Source organism: Ascaphus truei, chromosome 1, assembly GCF_040206685.1.
Source record: "Ascaphus truei isolate aAscTru1 chromosome 1, aAscTru1.hap1, whole genome shotgun sequence".
Classification (NCBI taxonomy): domain Eukaryota; kingdom Metazoa; phylum Chordata; class Amphibia; order Anura; family Ascaphidae; genus Ascaphus; species Ascaphus truei.
Genome location: NC_134483.1, coordinates 480,147,426 through 480,169,361, shown reverse-complemented (window position 1 = coordinate 480,169,361; position 21,936 = coordinate 480,147,426). Strand labels below are relative to the sequence as shown.

The window sequence follows — 21,936 nt, the reverse complement described above, 5'->3', positions numbered from 1 at the left end:
ATTGGAAATAATAATCCTGCATACACACTCGGCCTTGCAAAGCAACTTGAAAGTGTGAGTAGTAGCACATCCCCCCCCCCCCACACACACACAAAGCCTAAAGCCAAAGGTATTTTCAACTTCTTATTGCCACCTTCCGCCCGAGAGTCATTCATGAAAATCTTTGGGGCTTTGTTTACAGTAACAGTGTTACAGAGTCTTCTTGAGGCCGTTCTCACACACGCATGTGCACGTGTGATAAGCCCTTCTTGGAGATGATTTGGCGCGAGAATAACTCCTCACACATTCAATGTGAATTTAAAGTTAAAAAAAATAGACATCCCTTTTTGAAGGACTGATTTAAATAAACCTTTATGTGAACAAACAAACAAACGTGAATTTAAATGCTTATCCACACCTCCCCCAAAGCAATTCATTATGTTGGGGAGGCTTTGTTACAGACTGTGTAGACACACACATTCAAATTGAATTTCAAGTTAAAAAAAAGGAGACATCCTTTTTTGAAGGACTAATTTAAATAAACCATTATGTGAACCATCTTTTTGATAAGTTAACAATTGTTGCCATTCTTACACTCACTTACTTTGCAATTGTACTGTAATGTACAGTGTTCGACAAACCTATACATCTGCACGCCCCGGGTGAGTGGATTTAACATCGTGGCGAGCTCCTATTGGCACCAGGCAGCACACGTTTGGTACTAGGTGGCGAGTAGATTTTTTTGTTCGGCGAGTAGATTTTTTGGTGATTTGTCGACCACTGGTAATGTATACTGTACTGTACAGTATATTACTGTAATTTTTTCTTTGGGGTGGAGGGTTGAAATGATTCTCATGAATTTAAAGAAGAAACAATTTTATTTGTACAGGATAATCATGGAAAAATGAATAATACGAAAATACAGTAGGTCGCCTCTCCTTCCAAATTTACAATCTTGACTTTATCTTCTTTGTAATGGCTGCATTGCATTCTGTAGTTTTTTGTAATTTTTATTTGAGGGGTGGGGGTGCGGGGGGTCACAACATTTTGATGAACTGTTCAACAGATATCTTTGAACTAATAATAAAGAGTGTCATGGTCAAAATCCAGCTGGGATAAAATGTATTGGTATAGATAGGTTGGAGCAAAACTGGAGGGGATGTGATATGGTTAACCAAATCTCGAAGTTAGAGACCAAATGGATCCACACTTTAAAATCTTTAGTGCCATCAGAGCACAATGTGGACATTGATATAGGAGATTTTCTTCTTAAATAATTACTTTGTCCAGAACTAATTTGCGATACTTGTCTATATATCCATCTGCTTAATATTCATTATATCCATATATCTTATGTTGTGTCTTCCTTCTGCTTTTGTATAATATTTGTGATATTTACAAATATATGTCTTTATTATTATCTATACAGTATGTGCTTAGATTAATTTTACCATTTTATTATATATTTTATATTTTTTATTTTGTGTTTATTATTAAACATGTTAATTCATACACCTTTATACACCTGACAAAGTCTAGATTAGACTAAACGCTTAGGGTTTATTGAGCGCACCTATTATCTATATTCCTGTATACCTGTGTGCAGGAAAAAAGGAGACCAAAAGCGCACCAGCACAAACGGAGCAGGAAGGACCCAAAACGGAAAATAATTAAAAGGGCACTTTAATGTGACAAAAGACCCATCTAACGCGTTTCGAACGTCACAGCGTTCTTTTTCAAGGATAAAACACAATGTAATGACATCCATTATATACCCTCTTACCTGTGGGCCGTTTCGCACCAAAAATTGGAACCTGATGACGTCAAGACGCTACGCGCGCAGCGTACATCTATGTTCCTGTATACCTGTGTGGTCTAATTTTTCAATATACAATTTTAAAGGAAGTCGGAGTGTGCAAGTTGAAATTTGCTGCGCTTAAAATATACGCGCACTGAGATCGAGGCTCCAGACTTGGTGTTGTGAAATATTCCGTTTCCGGCATGAGTGAGAGACGCTGTGTATAGGTGAAATCTGCACACCTGTCTGTGTGCACTGGTCGGAGGACGGCGTGACAGATAAGGTGAGGCACGGCTGGTCGGAGCGGAAGGTGCAGTGTGCTGTGTAACAACTGGGCAGACTGAGCGAGAACTCCGTTTGGCGATCCGCATAGAGGTTTGGCAGAGAGACGCTAAGATGGGTTTATTGTGAGAAGAAGATTTGGCTGAGACGCTAAGGCACTGAGGTACAACTGACATAAGGTGAACTGTCTAATAAGCGTGAATTTCCTGTAAATTACCTGATTCCTGAGCAGTCTACAGCCTGAGGTATTCATTACATTGTCCCCAACTAAAAGACACAGACACCCACTTCACATACAGTATACTTTGCTGGACTCTAATTAAGAGGTTACTGGCAAGTGGGGCACAGAAGCTGAGATAACAACCTGGCAGACTGAGTGATAACTCCGTTTGGCAGTCCGTGTGGAGGTTCGGCAGAGAGATGCTAAGACGGGGTGTATTGTGAGAGGAAGACTTGGCGGAGAAACTGAGGTGCTGAGGTACAACTGACATAAGGTGAACTGTAATCAGTGTGAATTTCCTACAACTTACAGTACCTGGTTCCCGAGCAGTCTACAGCCCGAGGTATTCATTACATTGTCTCCTACTAAAAGACACAGACACCCACTTCACATATACTTTGCTGGACTCTAATTAAGAGGTTACTTACAAGTTGGGCACAGAAGCCGAGATACAACAAGACACATCACAATGCGACTTTGTATCAACAATTTGAAAGCAACATTGTTTGCTATAACCTTCCATCTTTTATACAATATGTATCCATGTTCTGGTTACACTGACATTTTCTATTGCATAATGCAACTATTTCAAGACATTATCTGATCTACAATCAACATTATATTTCTAGTCCCTCTCCTAAACGGGACTTTTTCTATAAAGGACTCTCTTTTTTCTTATTGTGCCGAATGCAAGCTATATATATATATATATATATATATAAATAAAACAAAAGCTCACAGCAATGGGATAGGACATGCGCATTGAATAAGAACACCATGCTGTTAGTCAGGGGCAGTAGTCTCGTGGCTGCAGCATGTAAATCTTTCTTTGTGCCGCCGGGTGTTTCCGTCGTGATCTGCGTCCACTTCAGCGGCCCCCCTGGCTAAAACAGCTCACGCTCCTTTCGTTCTGCAGCACCACAGTTCCCTTCCAGTCCAGCGCACATCACAACGGAAACACCCGGCGGCACAGAGAAAGATTTACACGCTGCAGGCACGAGACTACTGTTCCTGATTAACAGCATGACCATTGGTGTTCTTGTTCGATGCGCATGTCCTATCTCATTGCTGTGAGTTTTTTTATTTCAGCTCATGATTAATAAACCTGTACTATTTTACACTATGGAGCCTGTGCTGTCCCCTTTTGTTTTATAGAAGAATCGTGGAAGGTGGTTGTTTCCTGTGGATAGCTGCTCGGGTGTTCCAGTGTTTTTTATTATCTTTTCAGGTTTTATTTTATATTTTTCCAGTGTTTGCACTTTTTGGCTTTATTTCCTTGTGTTTTTTTCCCAGTGTTTCCCATTCCTTACCCACTTCCTCCTTCCTTGTTGTTATATACAGTGTTCGACAAACCTATACATTTGCTCGCCCCGGGCGAGTGGATTTAACCCCCGGGCGAGTAAATATTGGCCCAAGCAGCACACGTTTGGTACTAGGTGGCGAGTAGATTTTTTTGTGGGGCGAGTAGATTTTTTGGTGATTTGTCAACCACTGGTTATATATGTTGTTTGTTTGTTTGTTTAGGTTGAGTAATATTATCATTATCTGCTAATATACTTCTCCCTCATCCTATTATTCACCAATTTCCAACACTTATCAATAGGCGCTGTGATTTTATGTGTTTTGTTTTATATATATATATATATATATATATATATATATATATATATATATATATATAGTGGTCGACAAATCACCAAAAAATCTACTCGCCGAACAAAAAAATTTACTCGCCACCTAGTACCAAACGTGTGCTGCTTGGGCCAATAGGAGCTCGCCACGATGTTAAATCCACTCGCCGGGGGCGAGCAAATGTATAGGTTTGTCGAACACTGTATAATATATATATATATATATATATATATATATATAGTAAAACCAATCTCCATTATCATCAGGAATGTGATCCAGATAGTATATTTTATATAGAATATATTTTCATATTATTCTGTGCATTGTACAAGGATGCCTAAACATTTAACTATACTACAATATATGTAAAAACGTTAAAATAAATTGAAAAGAATATACAGTACAGATGCAGTCAACGTTATTGCAGCTTGTGGCATGCTGCAGTGGGACATACTGTACACAACATACCAGCAGGATAAATTTACATCGATATCTATGTGTTTGACCTGATAATATAACTAATGTAGTTGGCCCTGCATAAAATACTGGTAGGCATATTAAAAAAAGTCACACAATTATGTCTACTGCTTCTGCACCAAGCAAAAGTAGCATATTGTTTAGTCTTTAGACATTTAATTAAGATTATTATCCCCACTATAGTATATACAGATGTAGCGGCCATTATTAGAACATACCACAGAGCCGTTTTCGTGTGCGCTGCTATACTCCACGGGGCTAATCACGTGGTTGATGTGTTTGAATTCCATGGATCCCGATTTCTTTGGGTGCAATTCTTCACGTTTCCGTGGCAGAAATGAATGAATTGTAATGTGTTCAGTACAGTACTGTGTCAATTTGCCGGTGTTTTAAAACCAGAACGCTAAAATGCAATTTTCTGCACTCGATAAAACACGAGTCAACACGCGGTAATAACGCGCCATGACATGGGTATTATGAGGTATACAACGTGTGATATGTTCGAATAACGCCCGTTATACTGTACAGTATATTTGACTGAATTTTTGTAACTAAGTGTATAATTATTCAAATATACCGTAGCGTTTGAAAACCGTATCCATATTAAAAAGCAGGCCTACCTCTGTCATTTCTTTTGGTTTAATAGTTTGCTTCTCCAGTTTAAAAGGAATTCCTCCCACCAGTGGATTTTTAGTTGTTACTATTTTTTCATCTTTTCTTCTTTGCGGAAATATATCACCAGCATGCTATGGAAATCAAAAATTTCCATATTACTATTAGCAGTTTACAAAGCTTTTAAACATTTTATACAGAGAGACGCTAGCCATAGGGGTTGCTGGCAAGCAATGTACTTGGTATAAGTCATTTAGTGTGGTTTGGGATGGAGGTGGCTGCTTTTGTTTCTATAGGAAATCTATAGAAATTAATGACAAATTGCATTTCTTAGGGGTATCAATAAAGAGCAAAGAAGAGGGAACCAGATTGGGGGTTACTTATGCAAACTCTTGATATCCTACAAAAGGGATTAGCTAGAGAAGATCAACTCCTCTCAGGCCTCAGGTCACCAAGTTTACAATAAAATATATCTTAAAAAAACTTATGTGTGTCAGATTTTGTTAAACAGGCATCAATGATCCAGATAGGAACCCTTAACTTTAAACATGTCACTATTATTAATAGACAAAGCCTTAGGAAAAATTGTCCCTTTAAATTTTTTTAAGTGAGTACGGATGTTATTAGCCTTATTGTAAGTACTTAACTAATGTTTTTTGCATGATTGCCCTAACATTCAAAATACTTATTTTTTCATGTTTCAAATTGGCCATGAATGCTACACAGTGTTTTTTTGTGGGGGAATTCATGGGAACTAAATTTTAACAACTTTCTTTGAATTCTGTCACTTTTGTTTTTAGGGAACAAGAAACACCAGTCAACACATGCTTTTTTAAACTAGATTTCTTTATTTAAAGCAGAATTATATAGATTAAATGAATTACTTAAGGGTCCAGTGCTTTTTTCCCCTACAAGAACTCACACTGAATATATCCAACTTACATACTATAAAACTGCACAAACTTGAGAACAGTAAGATTGTTTATACACAAATCTGTACAGTCCCTGTTCCCAAATACACGGTACAAAATATGTATTCCCTACAAAAGGCACTTGTTCAAAAAACATTTAAAGACTGTATCTAAAATCTTTATAAGCTAGTATAATATCACAAAAGTATTAATTGTCTGGCTTTTATGAGATAACAATTGTACTGATTTGGTGCACATTTCAACTTTCTTGTGCAGACCTTAGTCTATACACACTTTAATATATGATTGTCTTCTCCGACTGTACTGTATGTCAAATCTTGAATGAAATTTAGTATAAACAGAAAAAAAATCAATAAATAAGATTGACACTCTAATCCAGAGGTGCGCAAAGTGGGGGATGCCAGATTTTCTTGGGGGGCACAGCTGTTACAGAGGCCCCATGTTTCTACGAAGGCATTTAAAATCAATGCTCGGTTCACGCGAAGCGTCTGTAACTTTTTACTTACCTTGCCTTCCAGCGCCGAGTCTCCATGGCAACCCGATGTCAAATGACACCGCGGGGTCAGTTGACGTCCTGTTGCCATGGCAACGTGATGTCACATGACCCCATCACGTCCTTTGATGCCGGACCCATGCAGGGAAGGGGGTGCGCGAACCGGTGGGGAGAGGATTCATGGGGCGCATGAAGGAAAAGTTGTGCACCTCTGCTTTTTAATTACGTTTGCAAATCATATCTTGTACAACATAGATGTGGTCCATTGGATTGTATCCACTCCAAAAAAACACTCTTGTTCTCTAAGCTGAGCGAAGTCCAGGGTCTTTTGCAGCCAATTAGTATGTATCCTTGTAAAAATCTTATAAGTGATTAGAAGTAGACTGATTAGTCTGTAGTTCTTGAGATCTTCTTTTTGTTCTTTTTTTATGGATGAGGATAGTTATGGCATTGTTCTCTCTATTCCTAGATTGTATTTATTAAGCCACTTCTTCTGGAATGACACATGACACATCATTGGTTGTTTCTTCCCACTATTATGTCCTGTGCTATCTCTGTTCTTGTTTTTTATTGTCGATCCATTTTCTTGTTTACATGCAATGATTTGCATCTTCTCAATAATAAGTTGCTGCTTCATATTCATGAAACTTTTGTTATCTTTGGGACAGCGGATCATCTTGACTAGCTCTGTATATTACATTTTTGTTCTTGCATCTTGGGTTTCCTTCATTCCATGGTGTTTCTTCAGTACCTGCTTTGTCTCATCTGATATTTTCTTACCCTGTCTTTTTCCTCATTTTTTTCTGCTCTTTCAACTGCAATCTTCTAAAGGCGGATTCCCTTTTGGTTAGTGCTGATGATGGTGCTGTCTGACTTGGTCACTGGCTTGCTAAGACTTACAATTTATATTCACATTTGAGATGTTTTGTTAATAAAGCTGTGACCTGTTATTCCACCCAGAAACATAGTTTTATACATTTTGAGACTTATTGGGCGAGGGTCCGGATCGAGGGATGGCCAATTCAAGTATAAACTTGAGAGGCAAACATTGCGAATATCTAAAATTTGCACAAATGTTCATCAAGTAAACTGCAAGATATCCACACATCTCTTCTCTTTTCAATTATTTAAAATAAAAATCAATGTGAACACAGAAATATAGTTGAAATACGTATTTAACAAAAAATATTTCCCAATAAGAAATGAACAAGCATTCTGTAAGTATTCACTTACTGTAAACTGAAATGTACTCATAACACTGTATATACTGTATGTGTGTGTATATATATATATATATATATATATATATATATATATATATATATATACAGCTCAACCCCTTATAACGCACGATCCGCTATAACGTGGATCCATTTATAACGCGGTTTGAGCGCGGACCCCGAATTAAAAAAAAAAAATGTAAGTTTTTTTTCTTTGCACACACACTGCACACACTCACTGCACACTGCATACATTCACAGCACACTGCATACACTCACAACACACTTCACACACTCACAGCACAATTCATACATTCACAGCACACTGCACACACTCACAGCACACTGCACACACTCACAACACACTGCACACACACACACACACACACTCACAGCACACGGCACACACACACACTGACACACACACGGCAGACTGCACAGCACACTGCATACACTCATAGCACACATTCACAGCACACTGCATACACTCACAGCACACTGCACACACTCAGCACACACTCGCAGTACACTGCATACACTCACAGCACACTGCATACACTCACAGCACACTGCAAACACGCACAGCACACTACACACACACACACTGACACACACACAGTCTTACACAGTCAAATTCACACACACACACACACACACACACACACACACACACACACACACACACACACACACACACACACACACACACACACACACACACACACACACACACACACACACACACACACACACACACACACACACATATTATATAATTCTGTTTTTCTTCATATAGAAAGTGGAACCATAAGTCTATCAATAAAAAAGTAGTGGAACTCTATGGTTGTAAATTAAAAAGCAGCGGTGCCCCATATACACTAGAACCATCACATTTTGACCACTGTACTGTAGATGTACATACTGTATATCATCATCCTTATCTTCATCCCGTGTGGCTCCATTGCTAAATGAAGGCCAAGGTTCCTCAACTTCTTCTAATTTTTTTCATTTATTTCGATCTTTGCAGACTTGATACATTGTTGAACATCACTTTAGTCTTGCTAAACTGGCAATTTTGCTTATGTGTTGCTGGAGGTGTTCTGGACTTGTGGCAAAAATAACCATGTACTGTAATCTGAAAATCGTAGGTAACAAAAGTATTAACCGTTGATTATGATAATTTTTTTCCCAATGCAATGTCTTGAACAATTCTTCAAGTGTTGCAATGAAAAGCTTTGGTGACATGGTGTCTCCCTGTCGCACTCCATTGCTGATCCTTATCTTCCTTGTATCTTTCTGTAACCTAATAGATGATGTGGTATTCTTTTAAATGATCTTTATTATATGAATGTACATGCACATGTATTATTCTTTAGCACTTTGTCTTCTTAATGCATTTAGAATTGCTGAGGTGTAGACAGAATCAAATGCTTTTTCATAATCTCCGAATCCTAATATGAGTGGTAGATCATATTAATTACTTCAGGAAATCAATTCATATACAACTTGGATATGGTCGATTGTGTTATATTCACTGCAAAATCATGCTTGTTTTTTAGACTGGACTGGGCAAAGTCCAGGGTCTGTAGCCGCGGATTAGTCAGTATCTCTGTAAAAATTGTGTAAGTGATTTGAAGTAGACTGATAGGTCTGTAGTTCTTGAGGTCTTCTTTTTTCCCTTTCTTGTGGATAAGGATAACTACGGCAATGCTCCATTATTCTAGAACTTTCCTGTTCTTAAAGCAGCAGGTAAAGAATTTTTCAAGGATTTTCTCTACTTGTTCCTCAGCTGCTTTCAAGATTTCAGCTGTATTTCCATCTTTCCCAGGGGCATTCTCATTCTTCATGGATTTAATGTTTTTGCCAATTCTTTTGGAAGGATGCATGTGGGTTCTCCTGGCTCTTCCTCTTCTGGATTATGCACTGTGTTAATTGTGTTCTTGTAATATTTAATGTAGAAGTCCTCCACTCTTTTTATGATAAATGCACAATTAATTTCATTCTTGATTACATTGGCTCCATCCCATGTCTCTTTAAGGGAGCTTGCTCTCGCAAGACGGAAGCAGAAGCAGGAAGCAGAGACAGGGAGAAAAGCTGCCAGATGCTGTTGCCGCTGCCCCACTGGGTCTGGGAACGCTGGGAGAGTTCTCAGCTTTCCCCCTCCGGCGGACATGGTACCACCACAAAAAAAAAAAAGAAATTCGGTGGCCATTTTTTTCCGCGACACCGTTTATAACGCGGTGGTCGCGGGTGGCCCCCGAGGACAACGTTATAACGGGGTTAAGCTATATATATATATATATATATATATATATATATATGTATGTATGTATGAATGTATGAATGTATGTATGTATGTATGTATGTATGTATGTATGTATGTATGTGTGTGTGTGTGTGTGTGTGTGTGTGTGTGTGTGTGTGTGTGTGTGTGTGTGTGTGTGTGTGTGTGTGTATATAGATACATACATACATACATATATATATATATATATATATATATATATATATATATATATATGTTTGCACTTTGGTGGTGTTCTATGCATCTTTATTGTTTATATGCTATTCTGGCTGCTGCCTCTATATCCATGCGCTCTCTAGCTGCTGTCACGGAGCACTCTGCCCCCCCCTCCCTCCTCCCTCCTCCCCTCTCCTTCCTGTTGCCTGTCATTGCGCGGCAACCTGGGACTTGAGCGCCACACATGCGCAGTAGAGCCCTTTTTTTGGCTGAGGGGGTGTTTCCTTAGTTTCCCTAGTTACCCATGATACTCCTCACTGCTGTGAGCACATGTGATAGACGTGAGGCGATGACGTCATCGGTTCCTCGCCGGAGATGGCTGCAGTCACACAGGTGTGTGCAGTTTTGGTTTTAATTAAGGTAGTTAGTTATGGGTATATATAGGTGGTGATGGTTTATCTATGTTGAGCACTCCCTTGATAAAGGTCCTGTTCTTAGGACCGAAACGTTGGTGTATGTTCCTGTTATTCTAATACAATTATTTTTGCTAACAAGTATGCTGTCTCTTCCTTGCTGTGCTTACTCTGGATTCCCTGGACTCTCTGGTCTGCCTGGTAAGGAGCCTTTGATTATATATATATATATATATATATATATATATATATATATATATATATATATACACACATACATGTCATAGAGTTTTATATTCGTACTTAAGAGGGACATACAGTAAAGTTTAATTTTGAGATTTTTAATAATTGCAAAATCAAAAGAATATTAACTGAACTTTCTTACCCTGGATGTAAATTTAGAGGACATAATACGTTCTATCAAAGTTTTATGAATAGTGCTTTAATGTCAGTATTGTATAATTATTCCCTGCATTTTAATTTGAGTGTAACCTATGATGTGTATACGATTGGAGCAAAAACAATAAAAAAATGATGCCAGTGGATGCTGAAACATGCTGGTGGATTTGCATTTTATCATTTATTATTTACAGATATGTTATATGGTATGACTTTCATTTACCTGTACGTTGAGAATACTGATCAACCATTCAGTTTGTGTTTCTTCAGTATCACAAGATAGATGCCTTAAAAAAATTATAATTACAATTAAAAAACAAAGTTTTGCTATATATCTTTTTAACACTGGATTTGTAATGTAAATAAGTACATTAAATATTGTTTACCTTTGTCAGATGTACGTTTGATAAATACCCTAATCCTTAAATTATAGGAAATGTAATCCCACCAATTTTCTTTTACTCATTTTCTTTCTTCTTTTTAAGCACTGATGTTACAGTCATTTAAGGGTGCATTAAGGGTAGCTTTAGTGCATTGCAAGTGCCATTATTTTTTGTTTAAATTTAAGTTGAAATTCCAGAATGTTATCCAAATAAGGAAGGTTTCTGCCATCTCCCACATGTAGTGGTGGTGGTTAAGTTCTTAGAGTATTTTACATTAGCAAATTAACTCAAGGAGCAACTTCAAATACTAATGTAGAAGACGTTACTACACCTGTTATCATGCGGTTAAGCACTAAATGGCACACAATTCACACAAAGTTGCAGCTCCATTGAATTGCAAATTACACAATAGCATTAAAGGACCAATCCAAATGGGCGGTTTTATTTTGTGATTTTTTTTTTTAACATGGTATGGAATCAGGGGATCTGCAGAGCTAACCCCCATTAATTCTAGATCTGCGGACTACTTTCTTCCAGAGATACTTACCTCCGTAGGGGGTTACGGTATGTCTCTGCTTTTTACATCTCCTGCATTACGTGGGCCAATAGGAAGCCGGCCCACAGGCTACGGGAGATTTGAAAAACAGCCATATCATGATCCATATGGAAGAATAACCTAGGCGCAAATGAAAGAACAAGGGAGTGGGAGGAAAGAAAACATAGGGTAGTACTGTATGTCTAATCAAGCGTCACAAGCAAATGGTGAGAGATACACTCACCATTAGGTGGTTAATATAAGCTTTTATCCATGCAATTGGGATCCGGAACTGTAGAGTTAACTCTAGTAGAGGTGTCATTTGCCTTCTTTCTTGATTGAATTTTGATCTCAAATGAATACCATATCATGAGGATAAAGAGGGAACATATATAGTGCATCAGAAAAGGGGAAGGGGGAAACACAAATTGGATGTGCCCCCAAAAGAATTCACTTAAATGCACACCACCCAAGTATAAAAATTAACTTTTAATAAATCCTTAAAACATATATTACCAAAGTAACGTGTAATGTGAATTAAAAAGGTATTAAATCGTGGCTATCAAGCAACCGTGTCATTAGTTAATCATACTACCCCAGTATCAATTGATACGATGGGATGTTGAAGACAGGGAATGCTATGAGTAGGGTATAAAACCCCTCTGGGGTAGCGGTAAGACCAAATATAGAGTGTTATATAATTATATACAGGCAAGTGGCCACAGGATTAAATATCCTAATGCTGCTAAATATAGCCCCCTGCACATTTACATGGAGATTGGTCTAAGTAATAACGCTGGTATGTGATGGTATAATAGCTGTATTGTGAAGCTTCCAAATACCGCAGTAGTGGCTTAAATACACAGCAATATAATATGAAGACGCCTCACATTAAGTGCAGGGATAGCAGGCACACTGACCATGAATTGATTAATAAATAGTTAGCTCATATGGTCTTTTCAGTTACACCCAGGATACTGCAAACACTACATTAGTAGTACATTAGTAGTGTTTGCAGTATCCTGGGTGTAACTGAAAAGACCATATGAGCTAACTATTTATTAATCAATTCATGGTCAGTGTGCCTGCTATCCCTGCACTTAATGTGAGGCGTCTTCATATTATATTGCTGTGTATTTAAGCCACTACTGCGGTATTTGGAAGCTTCACAATACAGCTATTATACCATCACATACCAGCGTTATTACTTAGACCAATCTCCATGTAAATGTGCAGGGGGCTATATTTAGCAGCATTAGGATATTTAATCCTGTGGCCACTTGCCTGTATATAATTATATAACACTCTATATTTGGTCTTACCGCTACCCCAGAGGGGTTTTATACCCTACTTATAGCATTCCCTGTCTTCAACATCCCATCGTATCAATTGATACTGGGGTAGTATGATTAACTAATGACACGGTTGCTTGATAGCCACGATTTAATACCTTTTTAATTCACATTACACGTTACTTTGGTAATATATGTTTTAAGGATTTATTAAAAGTTAATTTTTATACTTGGGTGGTGTGCATTTAAGTGAATTCTTTTGGGGGCACATCCAATTTGTGTTTCCCCCTTCCCCTTTTCTGATTCACTTTCAGTTCACAGTTTGCACCCACCCCTTGATTACCTCACCTATGTATTTAAACACTTTATTCAATTAGTATGGTCCTGTGATCACTCCCCACTCTTTGTTGTTTCGTTAACATATATAGTGCAACTCAGTTTTTCAGAAACCCTGAAGAAGCCGTATCTGGTGTAATGTTGTGTGATTACTGTTGGTGGCGACACAGTGAGAGGCAAGACGTGGAGAGAGACCCAGCTGAGGAGTTCCCTTGGATGAGATTAGCTACAGAGCGAGTGAGCAGAGTTTGTGAAATCTCGCGAGACTTGGAGCACATGATGCGGAGGTGTGAGCACATGATGCGGAGGTGTGCGGTGGTCAGACGCCAGTACACGGAGCAAAACAGTGTGGAAAGGACTCCAAATCAGGTCTATGCTATTGGACATCAGCGGGTCGGGGCACACACTGAATGTGAGAGACTCAGTTTGGTTAAAATCTCTCCAATTGCCTGTTTTTAAACTTACAGAGTGTGAGTATTTTATTCATGTGTGTTTTTTAGGTTTTTTAATAAAACTGTGTTGCACTATATATGTTCCCTCTCTATCCTCATGATATGGTATTCATCTGAGATCAAAATTCAACCAAGAAAGAAGGCAACTGACATCTCTACTATAGTTAACTCAAAGTTCCAGATGCCAAATGTGTGGATAAAGGCTTATATTAACCACCTAAGGGTGAGTGTATCTCTCACCATTTGCTTCTGACGCTTGATTAGACATACTACCCCATGTTTTCTGTACTCCCTCTCCCTTGTTCTTTCATTTGCGCCTAGGTCATTCTTCCATATACTTTTCTACTCTGCACTTTGTGGGGTCGTGGACCTTGTTGGCTGCATTTGTTTTAGGGACAGGTAATTTTGGGTACACCTCCCCTTTATTTAGTTTTGGTTGATGTTGTAAGCAATTGATAATTATACACTGTGGTTATACGCACAATAGGTCATTTTCACTGTAGCGCTTAAAGTTCTTTGTTCATATCGTGATCCATGCTATCGAGCTGGAGCAGCTACCAGCACCCCCTACAGAGGTAAGCATCTCCGTAAGCAGGGGTTTACTGGAGCAAAAATGTATTGGATTCAGCTCCAGAGACCCCTGCTCAATCATTTAAAAAAAAAAAAAAAAACAATCGCACGTTTTGATCAGTTATCATGTTCTAACAGGTGCAATAATGCCTCCTATCTGTATACTAGAATGAATGCAAAATAATTAGGTTTATTTTTATGGTGTTGTCATATTTTGTGGCATATGTCCATATAGGGTACCGTATATTGCTTTCAACATTGTGCTAACATATATGTGAAAAGTTGAGGTCATCCACATTTCAGTCTATTTTCTTAAGAATTAAAATAGCGATATATTTATTGCCGTTTTAGTATAATTTAATACAAATAGAAGTAGGGCAGAGCACTGCCACAAATAAATCTGCAGGAGGCTCACATTAGAAATATAAGAAGCTTTATTGAATCATTAAAGACCCCTGATACAAAAAATGCACCTACAGTACACGTTTCGTGCCGTGCACCCTTTATCAAGGTGTATAGACAATGGTTAAAAAACGACATTAAAGTACCTTCATTCATTCGCACCAATGAATGACATCACACATTGCCGTCCAATGAGCCTCACACTCCTCCATAGTTAGAGACAGCGCCGGCTCCCATTGGTTGCTGATAATTTGAGCAAGAGCAACTTTATTAACTTCAGTGAAAGTACGATGTCATGCGCATACTGCCACTCGCGCACACGCCCTAAGTAGTAATGAGTACTAGTATAACCCTCAGGCAACCATAGAAAAGGTCAAAACTTTAATAAACATAAACATAAAATATGTATAAATAACAATGATTGCCCAATATAAACAGAACAAAATGCCGGGGAAAACATTAAAACCATTATAAAAGTTAAACACAGTAATAGAAGGAAAAAAGAGGGAAAAAAACTGGGAAAATATATGTCTATATGTTCACAAATGAATAATAACATTAAATAAATTCACTAAACATTAATGTTAAGAAGAAAAAGACCATGAATTAACCAAAATAACTATATATAAATAAATAAAATTATATGACCAAAGTAATAATGTCCCTCTAATATAGTAAAATACTGTGTATAAACAAATAGTACCAGGGGAATCAAAACATAATTGACAATCCATATCGAGAAATTTAAATATAACATAATATCCATTCTTTGAAAATCTCGAAATAATTATATTTGGACAAAGAGAGGTACAGTAAATATATATATATATATATATATATATATATATATATATATATAAAGAAAAGGAGAAAGCGCACCCCCTAGTGCATTATCTTCACAGTAGGAAGATGAATATTTATTTATAAAAATAGGTGATATATATTAGTGTTACTAGATAAATTCATAAAGATAAAATGTAAAATCAACTAAAATATTGATAGAAATAATAATAATAATAATAATAATAATAATAATAATAATAATAATAATAATAATAATAACATCTATAAACCACAACTAGAGTGACAAAGCAACAAAGAGAAAAAACATAATAAAAATAGTAACAAAGTATGCTAATTGGTTCATGGGTTCGTGGGAGTCGTTCCACATGTTTGAAGATAGAAACCCATATACAGATCACATTATTTTTTTCGTTGCTCTATTGATGATCTTATTTTTTTTGGGAGGGTGATGTCACTTCATTATCACTCTTTATAGGATTATTAAACAATAATAATTATCACCTTCACTTCACACACATGATTATCAACATTTACATTATTTGGATCTACAGTATTGTTATACTGTATGTTGATGTATCTCTTAAAATACACACTGATGTTTTCAAAAAGGAAAATTCAAGGAATACTTAGTTGAGTGCAGACAGCTGCCACCCAAGGGCCCTTATTAAAGGAATACCAAAGGGACAATTTGTGAGACCAAAAAGAACCTGCTCGAGCGAAGACGATTTCCAAAAACAATGTAAAGATCTGTATGAAAGATTCCCAGCCAGGGGGTATAGGTCGGAAAACCTGCTTGATACTTGGGATGAGGTGAGTGACATGAATAGAGATATGTTACTAGTTAGAAAACATCTTCTTTTCAGGGTCCGTTATTCATTACTCAATTCAGCAAGCAGGCTAATCAAATCAAGCAGATGATGAAAAAGCACTGGGACATCCTGCGCCTGGATCCTGTTTTGGGACCGGGTCTACAAGCAGTCCCTAATGTGATTTTTAGGAGGGCAAAACTATTTCCAACATCTTATCACCACTTGTTCTCAGATACATAGACAGTCTCAATCGACCAGAGGGTCATACAGATGTGGTTGCTGTAAAGTTTGTGATCGTCTTATGACACGTCTAAAACCTTTCAGTCCACGGTTGCCAATGATATTTTTAAGATTCATCACTTTATCAATTGCAAGACTACCTTTGGGATATACCTACTCACCTGTGGCTGTGGCAAACAGTATGTTTGACGGACTACGTGATGTTTGAAAATAAGAATTATGGAGCATGTAAGAGTCATAAATTTAAAAGACATTAATCATCCGGTCCTGAAGCACTTTATGTATTGTGCTAGGGGAAATAATCAACATCTCAAATTCTGAGGCATTGCGTTTATCCCTCCCCCTTACTAGAGGTGGTGATCGCATTAAGAAACTTGACCAGAGGGAGGCTTACTGGATATTCATTTTGAAAACCCAGGTCCTGTTCAGTTTGAACACGGATCCTGTAACCCTCCATCTGAATTGTTTGATTTGTCATATATTGGACGATCTACTACTAAAATGGTATTAGATATATATTGTTCTATAATACTGTATTTACAATTCAATTGATTTTTGCCATATATTCCTACTGTATGGTATTGGTTAAACTCTTGTATGTCTCAACTATGAAATATAATATTATATGATGATATTTGATATTGTTTCTAGTTACCATATTATGTCTGTGTCCATGTTTGTCTTTTAATATCTATTATCATTATTTATGTATCAACTAATACTTATCTGTCTTATTATTTTCCTTTGTCACTATTTTTAGTATTATGTTTTTTCTCGTTGTTGCTTTGTCATTCTAGTTGTGGTTTATATATGCAATCATTATTATTATTATTGTTATTGTTATTATTATTATTATTATTATTATTATTATTATTATATCATTATTATATGGTTGATTTTACATTTTATCTGTATGAATTTATCAAGTAACACTCATCTCCCTCAATACGATCCCGTCCACAATACGCTTCACGGCGAATTATAGCATGGATAGGAATCCATTCCTTGACACAGTGGTGTATAAAGTGGTGGACCACCTGCAACAGAGATCTTTCAGAAACCGACTGATAAAAACACCCTGCTCTGTGCAAAGAGCAAACACCCTGTGTCCCTTAAACGGGGTCTTCCCTACTCCCAGATGCTGATGGTTAAGCGTATCACCAGCGACCCCAAGCAAGTTGAGGGTGCATTATGTAAAATGACTAATAGGATCCTTGACAGGGGATACTCTAGAACAGAAGTTGATGTGGCTCTCACCAAAGCCGTGCTGTGGATAGGAAATCTCTCCTTACACCGCATGCAGCTGAAATGGAGGCCAGATGTATTAATACCAGTAGCACCTATACAACTGCATCCAATCTGATTAAATGCAGTATCAAAAAGAATTGGAACATTCTGGGTAATGATCCCAAAATTGGCAGTATTTGCAGGATACCACCAAGGATGTGCTACTGCCGGGGAAGGAACCTTAGGACTTCCTGATACAGGCCGATCTATCTATGAAATATGCACCTACAACAATGTGGCTACAAAAGAAGCCTGGTGTATATAAATGTCATGGGTGCATTAATTGCGTTTTTTTGCAGATTGGTCAATCTTATGCCCATCCCCATAATGGGAAACCAATACACATTAAAACTTCCATGAATTGTGAGACACGGTTTGTTGTCTACTTCATCAGATGCCCTTGTGGGCTTTATTATATAGGCAAAACTAGCCGCATGTTTAAAGAGCGCAAGGCTGTCCACAGGTCCACCATTAGAAAAGCACTAATGGACCAGAATACAGAGGAGGACTTCAAACTGTTTCCGGTGGCTAGGCATTTCAGGCAGCAGAAACACAGTCTGTCAACACTAAGATGCATGCCCATCCTACAAGCCATCACCTCTACCCGTGGTGGGGACCGCAACAGACTTTTGCTGCAGTTGGAGGCTAAAATGGTTCATGACCTTAAAACTATGTCCCCTTTTGGCCTCAATGAGGACTTCAGACTCGGGTGTTTCATTTAAGTGTTCACTTTGATTTCATTGTCCCCCATGTGTGATTACTGTGTTGCACTTCAGTCTTTCATCCTAGATTTTAACCATTGTCCTTATCTGCTTTCAGTTTTCTCCTGAGTTTAGCAGTTTACCCTTGTGATTATATCTTTCATCCCCATTTTCCACCTCCCTCCCCTCATGTGTCCTCTTCTCCCTTCCCATCCCCCTTCCCCCCTTTTTTCCTCCCTTTCCCCCTCCCCCTCCTCTTGCTCTTTCTATTCCTTTACCCCTCCCGCCCTCTTTCCCCCCTCCCCTTTCTCCTGTCTATTCCCCCTTTCCCCCTACCCAGCTTTGGTGATTTTACTTTATTCACATTTCACCCTTGGTGTACTGATCAGTGACATGACTCTTATGCTGCCTGTCACAGCTGCCTCTCACTCCATGCGCTTTTGCGCAGCTCTCACGGACACTTCGGCAAACCCTCCTCCCCTCACTATGTCCATTATTGCTTAGCAGTCAGGGCATGAGCGCCACGCATGCGCAATAGAGGGATTTTTTTCTAGTAGTGGGTTGCCTTAGTTACTACAGACGCTCCTGACTGTTGACAGCGCGGGAGAGAGACGCATAGCAGTAATGTCATCTCCTCATTCGACGGAGATGGCTGCAGCTACACAGGTGTGTATAGTTTTGGTGTTAGTTAATTGATCATTAATTATAGGTGGTGGTGGGTATTTTTAGGTGGTGGGAGTCACTGCGTCGTGAGCACTCCCTTGATAAAGGTCCTGTGTTTAGGACCGAAACGTCGGTGACTGTTCCTGCTTTTGAATACAATTTTTGTCATTACCAAGTGTGCTGCCTATTCCTTACTTTGTGTTCCTTGGATTTCCTGGATTTCATGGTCTGCCTGGTAAGGAGCCTTTCATTTTATATATATATATATATATATAAAATGAAAGGCTCCTTACCAGGCAGATCATGAAATCCAGGAATGGTATTATTGCAAAGGACTGTGTGCTATCACAACACTTGCTAGAGAATCAAGGTTGCGTTCCGTTCCTGATTGCTGAAGTAGACACATCCAAAAGGAACTTGTGTATTAGGCAGAGATTTGCCGGAGGACACCTTAGTGTGTAACACCGCCAACAGGAAAGAGGTGTGACGTCATTCTGGAGCATTACCAGCGGAGCAGTGGCGGTTCATAGCAGCCTTGGAGCATGAGTTGTACTCATACAATGCCTGTTACCTTTGGATTTTTGTGAGTTTTTAATCGTCTTGTCCATGTTTTATTAAATTTTATGTACGTTATCACACGAAGATTGGGCGCTTATTCTTCTCTTTTTTGTTTTATATATATATATATATATATATATATATATATATATATATATGCAGAAAACAAGAATAAAAAACAGACGCACTCCTAGTGTGATAAAGTATAAAACAGTATTTATGGGATTGTAAAATATAAAAAATCCCATATAAAAGTACCCCTGATGAAGTCCTTAGTGACGAAACGCATAGGGCGTTTCCCAAAGAGGCGAGTTTGTGGCTGACATTACTGCATGAATGGAGAGAGTACCTTGGAGCTGTTGCTATTTTGCTTGGGACTGCTGTCACTTCCAGTTTTGCAGTTGCCTGCTGGTGAGCAGTGAGAGCTGTGGGAGGTGTATCTGGAGGGAGTCTCTGACCATGTTGCTGATTATTACATCATCTGGCTGTGGTGGCTCCAGTGCACCTTGCTGAACCAATGGATACACCAGAGGTAACACCAACGGGACAGGCTGATACATTCCCTTCACAGCTTCAAGGCGTTCGAGTATATCTCATAAATGCTATTATTTTTACTCTGTTTGTGAGTGCACTTTTTATATTTTACAATCCCATAAATACTGTTTTATACTTTATCACACTAGGAGTGCGCCTGTTTTTTCTTCTTGTTTTCTGTAGATATCCTTGGGATTTGGTGATCCTTATATACGGGCAGCAAAACTCCAGTGGACTAAGTACATTTTTTTGAAATTTCAACTGACATCTGGTTTTTATTTTATTTTTTATGTTTCATATTTTTTATTTTTTGCTATAGATTTCAGTTGTTTTTATCACAAATTCGCCCTTTTGGGGATTCTTTGGTCAATAGCCTTGTTAACTCTATCTGATTTACACAGCTGATTTTTCCTTATCAAGCTTCCTAAGGCGCTACTCCAATTTTTTTGTTTTATATATATATATATATATATATATATATTTTTTTTAACCTCTCTTTGTCCAAATATAATTATTTACAGATTTTCAAGGAATGGATATTATGTTATACAGTCTGAAAATCTCTCTATAAAAATATGGTTTGTCAATTACTGTATGCATTGATTCTCCTGATACTATTTGTGTATACACAGTATATTACTATATTAGAGGGACATTATTAATAAAGTTTTGTCATCTAATTTTTTTTACTTAAATACAGTTATTTTGGTTAAAAATTGTATTTTTCTTTTTCTTCTTAATATTAATGGTTAGTGAATTTAGTTAATGTTATTATTCATTTGTGCACATATATACATATAAGTTCCCTCTGTTTTTTTTTCTTCTCTTTTTTGCTTCTATTACTGTGTTTTACTTTTATAATTGGTTTTAATGTTTTCCCCGGCATTTTGTTCTGCTTATATTGGGCAAGCATTGTTATTTATACATATTTTATGTTAATTAAAGTTTTTACCTTTTCAATGGTTGCCCTAGGGTTATACTAGTACTCGCGCCCCCTTATGGAGTGCATGAGTGGTAGTATGCGCATGACACCACGCTTTCGCCGATCATTTGGTTATGATTTTATATTCTGTTTTAGTTAATAAAGTTGCTCTTGTTCAAATTATCAGCAACCAATGGGAGCCGGCGCTGGTTCTAACTATGGAGGAGTGTGAGGCTCATTGGATGGCGATGTGTGACGTCATTCATTGACGCGAATGATGAAGGTACTTTAATGCCGTTTTTTAACCATTGTCTATAAACCTTGATAAAGGGCGCATGGCCCGAAACATGTACTGTAGGTGTGTTTTTTTGTATTAGGCATCTTTAATGATCCAATAAAGCTTCTTATTTTTTTAATGTGAGGCTTCTCCAGATTTATTTATGGCAGTGCTCTGCCCTATTTCTATTTTTGCCTGTTTAACCTCTCTGGCAGATTCTGCACTCCATCTGATCTTCCCTATGGACTCCTTT

The 21,936-nt window shown here is 37.8% G+C and overlaps 1 protein-coding gene across 1 annotated transcript in view; it reads right to left on the bottom strand.

Annotated features, from left to right (window-relative positions):
• The window catches only part of ARAP2 (ArfGAP with RhoGAP domain, ankyrin repeat and PH domain 2), a 406,381-nt gene that overhangs the window by 7,286 nt on the left and 377,159 nt on the right, over positions 1–21,936 (bottom strand). The window contains exons 31-32 of the mRNA XM_075568062.1: positions 11,142–11,205; positions 5,009–5,134 (exon numbers count right to left, since the gene is read on the bottom strand). Coding sequence (XP_075424177.1) covers positions 5,009–5,134; positions 11,142–11,205 — 190 coding nt within the window. The remainder of the gene's footprint in view (positions 1–5,008; positions 5,135–11,141; positions 11,206–21,936) is intronic.